The sequence below is a fragment of the Neophocaena asiaeorientalis genome, unplaced genomic scaffold, assembly GCF_003031525.2.
Source record: "Neophocaena asiaeorientalis asiaeorientalis breed wild unplaced genomic scaffold, Neophocaena_asiaeorientalis_V1.1 scaffold399, whole genome shotgun sequence".
In the NCBI taxonomy this organism is placed as follows: domain Eukaryota; kingdom Metazoa; phylum Chordata; class Mammalia; order Artiodactyla; family Phocoenidae; genus Neophocaena; species Neophocaena asiaeorientalis.
Genome location: NW_020173964.1, coordinates 2,087,293 through 2,098,550, shown reverse-complemented (window position 1 = coordinate 2,098,550; position 11,258 = coordinate 2,087,293). Strand labels below are relative to the sequence as shown.

The 11,258-nt window shown below is 43.6% G+C and overlaps 1 protein-coding gene across 1 annotated transcript in view; it reads left to right on the top strand.

Annotated features, from left to right (window-relative positions):
* The first annotated feature begins 11,097 nt into the window (after window positions 1-11,097).
* Window positions 11,098-11,258, top strand: part of MAST4 (microtubule associated serine/threonine kinase family member 4) — a 550,485-nt gene continuing 550,324 nt past the window's right edge. The window contains exon 1 of the mRNA XM_024753080.1: window positions 11,098-11,258. This exon is cut by the window's right edge and continues 1 nt beyond it. Coding sequence (XP_024608848.1) covers window positions 11,098-11,258 — 161 coding nt within the window.

The following is an 11,258-nucleotide window of genomic DNA, read 5'->3' as shown; positions in this document are numbered from 1 at the left end:
TATATAGATCTATAATGCCTTTCTGTTGGGGAAATGAAAGTACTTTCAAAACAATCTCATAACATTTCGATGGAGGAAACAATGGCAGGTTTTATATTACTCCCATCATACAGGTGATGGAAGCCCTGATAAATGGAGTTGGTGACAAAGTCACAAATAGACGCTAGGCTTTCTGATGTACAGCTAGGACTTCAGTAGTTAAATGAAAAATATGTTTCTGTTTTGCTCAGCCCTTTCTCATCTTGCAGAGAGAACCTTTCTTGTCAGTTTTAACCCTTCCTCATTCCTACACAGACATGTATTGCCCTCACCCCCAAAAGATAGGGCTGTTGACTCAGATTTTAAATTTGAATCTCATACTACAAAATGATATCATAGTCAATAAGTGCTAAGATCAAAAAAAAATTAGTTGGAGTGTACCCCCCTTCCCAACAACAGCTTTATGATCATAAACAAATGGACTATATGTTTGGGTAGTATAGTAGTTCATTACTGTTTGAGGATCACATGCCCTTTTGGAAATCTGATAAAAGCTATAGATGACCCCCGAGAAAGATGCACAGCCACATTTACAAGGTCTCCTGAAACCAGTACCTTCTTCAGTGGGTTCATGAATGGTCTACATAAGAATCCAATGTACAGATCTTCCTTTACCTACGATGGGGTTATGTCCTGATAAACCCATCATAAGTTGAAAATATCCTAAGTTGGAAATGCATTTAATACACCTAAACTACAAACATCAGAGCTTAGCCTAGCCTCCTTTAAACATGCTCAGAACGCTTACGTTAGCCTACAGTTGGGCAAAATCATCTAACACTAACCCTATCTTATAATAGAGTATTGAATGTCTCATGTAATTTCTTGAATATTGTACAGAAAGTGAAAAACAGTTTATATGGGTACAGAATGGCTGTGAGTGCATCGGTTGTTTCCCCTTGTGATTGCGTGGCTGATTGGGAGGGAGGTGCCCAGGATCACCAGAGAGTATAGCCTGGGAAAAGATCAAAATTCAAAATTTGACATATGGTTTCTACTGAAAGCGTATCGCTTTTGCACCATCGTGAAGCTGAAAAATTGTAAGTCGAACCGTCATAAGTTGAGGACCATCTGTCATAACTCAAGAGAGAGACTTTGGATTAAATCCTAGCCCCACCTTACTGAGTGACTTTGAGAAAAACTAATTTCTCAACACCAAATTTTTATCTATAAATGGAGACAGTACCATTGAATTGGGTTATGGAGGAGATTAAATACATAATGCATATAAAGCATTTGGCACAGTGTCTGGCACATAGAATGTGTTCAGTATGTGATAATTCTTTCCCCTTATGAGATATTTAGCAGGGAAATGACTGATGTTGGGAGCAAGCATCCTGAAGCTGATACTCAGGCCCACTTCAACCTGATGGCTGAGAACATTACGCCAGGGGGCAGGTTAGCATAATTAATCAAGGGCTGGAGCCTTTCAAAGTCTAAATCATTCTAGTTTACCCTGTTAGCCAAATCTTTTGACACTCCTTCTACATTATGTTGGTTCCCCATGGTGTGAATCCCATCTTCCCAGGATAGAACGCAAAGCCCCAACGTTTCTCAGTTTCCTTTGCCTCCAGGGAGCATGTGACTTAGGTTCTGCTAATCAGATGCACATACAGAGATATGGATACAGGAGTGATTTATGTGAGGAAGCAGGTGGGGTGCAGGGCATCTATTTTGCATGCACAGATGGTGGGAGTGGCGCTGTAGTTCTGGAATCACCAGGAGCAGCAATTCCCTCCCCAGCCAGTTCTACATTGGGGTTCTGGGGATTGTTTCTGGAAGCTCACTCCACAGCCTGTTTCTTTAGTTCTTCTAAAGACTCTGTGAGGATTCTAATATCTTTTAATAAATCACTTCCTACTTTAACCACATAGAATTGATTCTGTGGTTGGCAATGAAGAACCCTGAGTTGGGGGCTTCCCTGGTGGCGCAGTGGTTGAGAATCCGCCTGCGGATGCAGGGGACACGGGTTCATGCCCCGATGCGGGAAGATCCCACATGCCGCGGAGCAGCTGGGCCCGTGAGCCATGGCCGCTGAGCCTGCGCATCCGGAGCCTGTGCTCCGCAGTGGGAGAGGCCACAACAGTGAGAGGCCCGCGTACCGCAAAACAAAAACAACAACAAAAACCCTGAGTTGTACGATGCTGAAACATCCCATTATCTCACGTCATCTTCCTCCCTGACACCGCGATTTTCATGCATTAATTATGCAACATGGTTAAGTGTAATAAAGGGTCCTAACATTCTTATATAAGAATGGAGTTTCTGTAAGAATGAGGCTTTCTATAAATAAGGGTACAGACTCTTCCCACCCTGTGTAGGGTCCTGAGTGGTGTCCTTGGGTTGCCAGCAGGGAGGTTCTTGTAGCCTTTCCTGCCTTGCCAGCAGCCTGGACCAGCAAGTAGTCATAAATGTTCCTCAAGTGTTCCTTCTACCTTATTCACATCACATGCAGGCAGTTCTTATTAGTTTGGCTGTTTTAGGAAGCCAAATAGTTGGTAAGGAACTTCGGTGAGCAGGACAGTAATAGCGGTAGTTTGAGCTAAAGATTTTTATGCAATTATTATTTTTATTAAAATGAAGGTCTCTTCAGGAATGAGGCCACATTATTACATAAACAGATTTTTTCCCCTAGACTTTTTTTGGGTTCTTTTATCAACCTACACAAGTCTTGGACTGAGCAAACTTTAGATTAACATAGAGTTTTAATAAAGCTGGTTTAAAGTCATGGTGGCAATTGTTTTATCCATTCATTCAATAATTATTTACCATGAGCTACTCTATGTCAGACATTGTGCTACGTGTTAGCACAGATAAGGCGCTAGATAAATCTTTGGTTTGCTTTTGCCCTCAAGCCTCTCGTAACCTAGTAGGAAGACAGACAATTCCAACATAGTCTGTGCTGAGATTTCTTTCTGCCATAACTTGAAATGTCTTTTTTTCTGTAAGTGTACTCTTTTTTCTCAAGTATTTGACCCTCCAGTAAGGGAGACCCCTTCTTCTGCCTGAAACATTAACAATTTCCTTAAGTTTGACCCTTATTGATGTCAGGAATACATCTTTAAGTTTAGTATCACTAACAGCTTTTGGATGGCATTCAGATGTCTGCTTCCCACCCGGATTGGGTGATCAGTGGATTTAGGTCAGCACACCTGTATTTCTTAGAGTTTCTTGGTGTCAAGGAATCGCTGAAATTTAGCTATTTCAATAAGAAGGGAGTGTTATTGGTAACTCAGAGAATCAAAGTAAAAGCCAGAGATTAAGACTTGGAAAAGTACTGGAATCATAGCAACTCTAGGTCTAGTTAACGGGAGCTAATTGATAGCTTTGTCCAGACATTGCTGTCCTTGTATTACTCTTCTCAAGATTCAAAATCCAAGGATAGCCCACTCCTGGAATGACAAGACTATCAAAAGGAAATAGGCAATTCCTTAAAAATAAATTGGGATGCTCGTATCAAAAGGAGGCAGAATGGAATCAGGGCAGCCAAGTACCATATGTGTCTACCACCATGTTTATGCTCCAAGTATATGGTCCCATGGCACGCACTGTGGACATTTCTCTGGTTGTAGCATTGATGTTGTTACTTAGTGTTGTACCCTGTCCCAACCACCCCAAGCTAGTCCACTTGATGAGGGCAAGACAGGAAAAAATTATTTTCCTTGAGTAAGGAGAAAGGAAGCAGGGGGGAATTGGGCCATTGAGGGTGGCCCAATTATTTTTCTCAACTTTGGCTACCATTATATTCAGCTAGGGACTTTTGCTTTTTAACATTTTATTTTGAACTAATTTTAAATTTACGGAAAAGTTGCAACAGTAGTACAAAGATTTCCTTACTATCCCTTACCCTGCTTCCTCTAATGATAAGATCTTATATAACCATAGTATAATTGTCAAGTGTAGGTATTAACATTGGTCCAATATTATTAACCAAACTGCAGACTTGATTCAAATTTCACCATTTCCCCCCCACCACTAATGTCCTTTTTGTTGTTTCAGGATCCTACCCAAGATCCCACATTTTATTTAGTTGTCACTTCTTAGTTTCTGTAACGGTTCATCACACTTTCCTTATCTTTCATCACCTTGATACGTTTGAAGAGTCCTGATCAGTAATTCTGAACAATATCCCTCAATTTGGATTTGTCATGTTTTCTTGTGATTGGTGTTAGGTTATGCATTTTTGGGGGGGTCAAGAACATCACAAAACACAACATTGTAAATCAACTATACTCCAATAAAATTTTTTAAAAAAGAATGTCATGGGCTTCCCTGGTGGCACAGTGGTTGAGAGTCCGCCTGCCGATGCAGGGGACGCGGGTTCGTGCCCGGATCCGGGAAGATCCCGCATGCCGCGGAGTGGCAGGGCCCGTGAGCCATGGCCGCTGAGCCTGCGCTTCCGGAGCCTGTGCTCCACAACGGGAGAGGCCACAACAGTGAGAGGCCCGCGTACCGCAAAAAAAAAAAAAAAAAAAAAAAAAAGAATGTCATAAAAATAATGATGTACTTCATAGCATGGGGTTCAGGATGTTGATATGTCTTATTACCAGTATTATTTATATGGTTAGGTTGGTGTCTGTTGGGTTTCTGTACGGTAAAGTGACTATCTTTCACTTTATACTGGTTGGTTTCGTATTGCTAAGTATCGTGGTGGAAGTACTTCGAGTCTACGAAAATCCTTTTCCTCAAACTCTTGCTGGCTAATGTGAGCACACAGTTTTGGATCTTGTCTGCTACATTTATTTTTGTGGTGTTTGCCTAGTGGTGATTCTTATTTCCCTCTTTCTTTCTACATCTGTTAACTAGAATTCTATTGTGAAGAAGAGTTATCTCTGCTCCTCCACTTACTTTCTTATTTCAATATTTATATGAGTTTGGATTCATGATTATTGATTTTATTCTATGGTTTAAGACCAACATTCTCATGATTTATTTTGTTGCTTTAGCCTGGAACCTGTGTTCTGCCGACAAGGTCCTATCTTTTTTTGAGCAATTCCTTAGTTTGTGGCACCATGAATTGTTCCAGGCTTATCTTGTATTTCCCCACCTTGGCCCAAAGATCGACCACTTCCCATCTAGGGAACTTGTTAAATCCTGGTGTTCAGACCCCAACCCAAACCAGTTAAATCAGAAAATCTTGAGGGTGGGACCAAAGGGTCAATAATTTTTAAAGTTCTACAGGTGATTCTAATATACAGCCACGTGTGAGAACCAAACTAAAGCAGTGCTTTTCTAACTGTAATGTGGATATGAAGTCCCCGGGAATCTTGTTAAAATTCTGATAGAGTGTGCCTGGGGCGGGGACTGAGACTCTGCATTTCTAACAAGTTCCTAGGTCAGCTTAGTGGCAAAACACACTTTGAGGGGAAAGGGACTGGAAGACTGTCTCCTCAAGTACAAAAATCCTTAAACATTACCTCTGAGGCTGCAAGCTGGCTTATGATTGTGGAAAGAGTTGCTACTTGCTAGGTTACGATTCCGCATCATTTTATTTTCTAATTAGTTGGAGTGAGCGGTAGAAGGAACTACTTGCCATGCAGTGTAGACAGAGTCAAGGAGGTTGCTCTGTGAATTGAAAATGGAAAGTGGAACCGATTGATTCTGAAAGTAAACCGCTATAATGGATAAAAATGAGTAAATGTGTTTGCATGTCTTCTATTTCCTAAATAGGCGAAGAGACCTGAATAAATCTTTTTGAAAAATGAAGAATGATAATAAAAGAACATTTCATGCTGAAAGCATAACAAAAAAATCCCAGATGTGAATATCCATCTTATCCATCTTGGAAAGGCAAATGCAAAAGATTGGAGTCTTCTGTGGGAAATGGGTCACCATTTTGAACGTTGTTTAAACAGAATCCTCCAGGGAACGTTATCCTGAGTTCTTTTTGTGTATTAGCTCAGTTTTTCCAGCTGTTTTCAGAACATGCATATTCCTGTCCATCTGCTAAGCTGCTTTGGTCTCCCCAAGGTAGTTGTTTAAGAACAAAGAGGTCCAGAGAGACACAGACTGCAATCCATCAAGCTCTTTCTAGTCACTTTCTACAGAGCCATGCACGCACATTTGCCCCACAAAACAGCTCTCTGATCTTCAAATTAGGATCATCTTCAGTAATCCTCAAGCTTTCATACACTTGATACACGATTGGGGTATTAAAAATGCAGGTCCCCAAACCTTTGGCTGAGGCCAGGGAACAAACACCTTGTTCCCCTGCCTGTATCCTGGCCATATGAAGCAAGGGCTCCACATACGGCACGTGGAGAAATATTCACCTGAGAGATCAGATCAGCAGCATCCTCTTGTTTGGTCCATTACAGGCTTATTTTAACTTGTTAATGTAACTTAGTTTCCCATCCTTCTCAACATGTAGGTTAGAGACTCCAACAGAAGCAAATCAGGATATTATTCTTCCTCCCCTGTCCTTTTCAACTATCACTGAAGAAATTCTTCTACTTCCTTCTGAAACCTTGTACTGTAACCTTTCCTTTCCTAGACCCTCAAACACAAACAGGAGGTTGAGATGCTACGAGAGCTTTTCCTTCCAGCTAGATAGTCAGAAACTGTCATGGTCTATACCATGCCACACCCTCTGGTATAAATAAAAAACCCCAGTTGAGGCCACCTCAATGGCCACATTTTTATTGATGTTTACTTTGTCACAAAATTGTACTTTATTGGTCACGGGGCATCAGGCAAACCTATTATTAATAATGAAATTTTAAAAACCTACCAAAGGTGAATAATATCTTTATAATCCAAAGAGCATATGATATTTAGGATTTTGGGGGGTATTGAATATGAACATATTCACTTGTAATTTTACAAAAATCTTCATTCTGAATTTATAATGTTCTAATTTTACATATGTAAGAAAGAAGGACAATTGACTTCAAGTTTATCAAGTGCTAACTTGGGAGAAAGGTCGTGACACTGGGAATAGACTAAATGTGTGATGACGTGTCCTCAAAAATCCTCCATCTCGTAGAGACAGGGCTTGACACTGACATTCACACTTGGCCTCACCCACACAGCAGAGACTGGCAGAGACAACAGGCACTCCCAGAGGCAATGTCTCCCATCACTTGGGAGAGCACAGAGAACTGACACCAGTGTCCAATCACAAGACAAAATGAACATGCAGTGCCTGGGGTGCTTGTCCCTGAGCCAAACGCTTGAGAGCACATCTAGTAGAACGTGTGGACCCTGATTACCCTGGAATAGGCTGACCTTATCCTTCCCAGTCTATAGGCTAATCTGGTTCTGTCATGTGAAGCTACAGTATTGGCTTCCCAGGAGTAACGACTAAGTTGTTTTTATTTTTCTGGCTCTTGCCTACAGTGACACAGCAGGAAAAAAGCCATGCTTTTATGCCTATCTCTGGTCCCAAAGTCTCCAACATTAGGGATATTTATGAGAAGTTCCCTTGGAGGGGTGCTTTTCTGGCCACTGACGATGGTATTTTTAATTTAATTAATAAGATAAGAAACGTGCACTGTAGGGTTTCAATCAAAACTGGTCTTGTGGTTTGGCCATACCCCAACATTTGTCCATAGGTCTAATTGGGATACCTTTGGGGAACTATCCTGACCTTCTGATCATCTTCTATTTATAGAGTCATCCTTTGAATTTGCACAGTTCTGGTCTGGAAGCTCTCAGCCTGAAACATAGTCATATTTTCCTCATGGGTCAGCTAAGGAGATGATTAAGTACATTGCTTTCAACTGCATGTGTCAAAGTGGAGTGTGAAATTCATTTAGCTGATCACAAGTAGTATTTTTATTTTCAATAAAATATAATAAAAAATTCCAGTCTTATAGAAGGGTAAGTACTATTTCATGGAATTTTATTTATATTTGTATGTATGTACATGTGTCATGCGTTGCAATGTAAAATATATCTTTCTTTTTTTGCAGTACATGGGCCTCTCACTGTTGTGGCCTCTCCCGTTGCGGAGCACAGGCTCCGGATGCGCAGGCTCAGCGGCCATGGCTCACAGGCCTAGCCGCTCTGCGGCATGTGGGATCTTCACGGACTGGGGCACGAACCCATGTCCCTTGCATCGGCAGGCGGACTCTCAACCACTGCCCCACCAGGGAAGCCCCTAAAATATATCTCTTATTTGAAGTTGAGGTTTAAAAAGTTCAGGAAATACTGATCTATTACTTGACTTTGATCTGTAGGGGTTAAGAGTGTGAATGCTGGGGCCAAATTGCTCAACTATCACTTGCTAGCTGTGTGACTTTAGGAAAATTACCTGACTTCTCTGTGCCATTTCACACATTTCATATATGTAATATGAGAATGATAATGATGGCTACCTTATAGGGTTGATATGGGATTAAGAAAATTAATATTTGTCAAGTGTTTAAAACCTTGCCTGGCATACACTAAGTGCCTTATAAATGTTTGTGGGGAAAAATATCAGTTCTGCAAGTATCCTTTTATATCCTTTTACATATTAATCAAGACAACGAAGTCCCTGCCCTATGGATATTTGTAGTCTAATATATATATGTACTTGAAAAAGTTGTCTGTTCTGAGCGGCAATATATTGGAATGTTTAATAAAGTGCCTCGGACCAGACTGCTGTGTTCAAATCACAGTTCTACCACTCATTTGCTGTGTGACCTTTGGCAAGTTATTTGACCTTGCAGATCCTCAGTTTCTTAATCTATAAAGTGGGGCTAATAGACTCTATCTCATAAGGCTGTTGCCAGGGTTAAATGAAAATACCCATAGATGCTTACGGAGGAAGCAATAATAGCTATTATCATTCTTCCTGTTAGCAATTCAGATCATGTCTTGCTTCTTTTCTGATGTACTGAAAAGTACCACTCCTCCTCTTTAATGTGAATGGCTTGCTTAAGTCATCATTTTACTTCAGCTGTGGTGAATCAACCACATAGGGGCTCAGATAAAGACCAATACTCCTGACTAGAAAAGCAATTGTGCAGCCCAAGATCGGATTCAGACTGCCCCACTGTGCTCTCTCTATAGCCTTGCTCTCATAACTAGTCAGTTTACTAGAACTGTTCTTTTGCCTCAGCAGGTCTTCACAGCCCCTCAGATAATTCTGAAGTGTCACCATGGAAGCCTGGCAGCCAGAGCTGTTTTGCAGTATGGCTGTCTATGGCAATGGGGTCACATTATATTTCCTTCCCCCTCATCTTGGGGAGGGAAACTGATCAGGACAAAGCTTTCTGTCCAATATGATGAAGCACTTTGTATGATGTATCACTTATATGTAGACATGGTGATAGCATAAAAGGGCTCATCAGCTGAAGGGGCTTTCAACTCGAGTCCTCCACTTCTTAAGGACTTAAGGCTGTTCTGACAAGGAGAAATCTAAGATTCTTGAGGATTCCTGAGCTTGAGGACCTCATTGTTTTCCTGTGACTCTTTCCTCTTCTCCCGTGGCACACTGTTAGTGTAGCACTACCATAGCTTTTGAAAATTAATAATGGAACTATATTATGCATCAATCTCTTGCTTGACCATAGGCTCCTCCAGGGCAGGGCACCTGACTTATTCATCTTTGTATCCCCTGCAAGCACCAGGCACACATCTCAGTCAACGTCTGTGGAATTGAATCCGGTTGAGTTTAGATCCCAGGTCGCAGTGCCAGAGCTCACAGTAGGACTGGAGCTGAAGGCAAGTGAGGAATCATTTATTTCCCACTGCTGAGTTGACTGCCGGCTTCTGAGATATTCAAGTCACCCCATCTCGCTGAAGGCCACCCAGAGAGGGCCTTAACGTGATTCTATTGGTGCCCTTAGTGAAAGTTCTTTCTCCTAGTTCTTAGAGGTAAGGAAAATGAAGCAACCCGTCCTGCATCTTGTTGGTTTACAAGCCAGGGCTAGGAGAAAGTAAAGTGGAAATGTGATCTCTTTTCATCCTCTGCTTAGCTGATGTGGAAAGACAGGCAATTGTGGGCCAGCAGCCCTCTCAAATTCAGTTTTGTCTAGTATCTGGCACAGTGCTGGGCATATTCTTGGTCCTAATTAAATACAGGGGCATAATTTGTCGTTTTCCTTCCTTTCAAAAGGTACACATCTTTGACTTAACTTTTTAATTTACAAACAGAAATAAAGACAGAAAATCGTCTTTTGAAAACTCTCCATGTGTCTAAGCCAGGCAGTCTGCTGAAGCTTTAAATATATTTGTTCTAATTCTGCTCATAGGGAGACAAGACAGATATGACTGTCTCCATTTCCAGTTGAGAACACTGACGCCCAGGGAGCTTAAGTGGAGAATCCGGGATCGGAGATCAGCTCGGTTCGGATGCACTCACTGTACCATGAAGTTTTCCCCTTTCTCCTCCAGCACGCTGGTGGGTGCGTGCATGTGTGTGACTGTGTGTGTGTGTTTCCTTTTACCCTTAAAGCCCAGCTACTTCTCCTTCTGGTCAGTTTCCTGGATTCCACTTTTTGGAAACGAAGTCCAGTTCTTGTCCAAGGTCTCACTGCCCTCTCGGCCATCTTCCCCTGGCGTTCCCAGGACGGCCAGCCGCTCCTTGGCTAAATTCAGAGTACCAGGCTTAGGCTCCGATTCCGGGCTCCATTCCCACCCTCCCAGGGCAGGTGCCTCGTTCCGGTCCCCAGGACCCCGACCCTGCAGCCGGAGCCTCGGCCCCGCCTCCCCTACCTGACGCAGGTGCGCCTGGGGCGCCGTAGCCTCCGCCCACCGGCGTGCCTGCTCTGCCATTGGTTCTCCCGGCTGCCCGTCTCTTTCGCTGGCCCCGCTCGGTCCCGGAGGGGTAGGTTTTACTGGAGAAGCCGCAGTCCCGGCGGCTCGGGCGCTGCGCAGAGTGCGGACCCGCGCTGGCATGTCCCCGCGCGTGGGAGCCCCAGTCGACCGCCGGGTGCGGGAGGCTGCTAACTTGGCTGCAGGCTCCGGCGGCCCGGCCGCGGCCATGTAGTTGCCGGCGGAGCTCTCTGCAGCCCGGGAGCGGCAGCGAGAGCGAGCAGGAGCCCAGCAGTTCGAGGCTTCCCCCGGACGCGCTGAGTGCGTGCCGCGCCCTCGCCGGCCCTCGGGCCGCACTTTGGGCCCGAGAGGGAAATGGGGGAGAAAGTTTCGGAGGTGCTGGAGCCAGTGCTCCGCGGCTGCAGCGGCCACAGTGCCCGGACTCCCGCCCCTGCGGCGGCTGCCGCGTCCTCGCCGGGAGCTTCCTCTGCCGAGTCCTCATCGGGCTCAGAAACTCTGTCGGAGGAAGGGGAGAG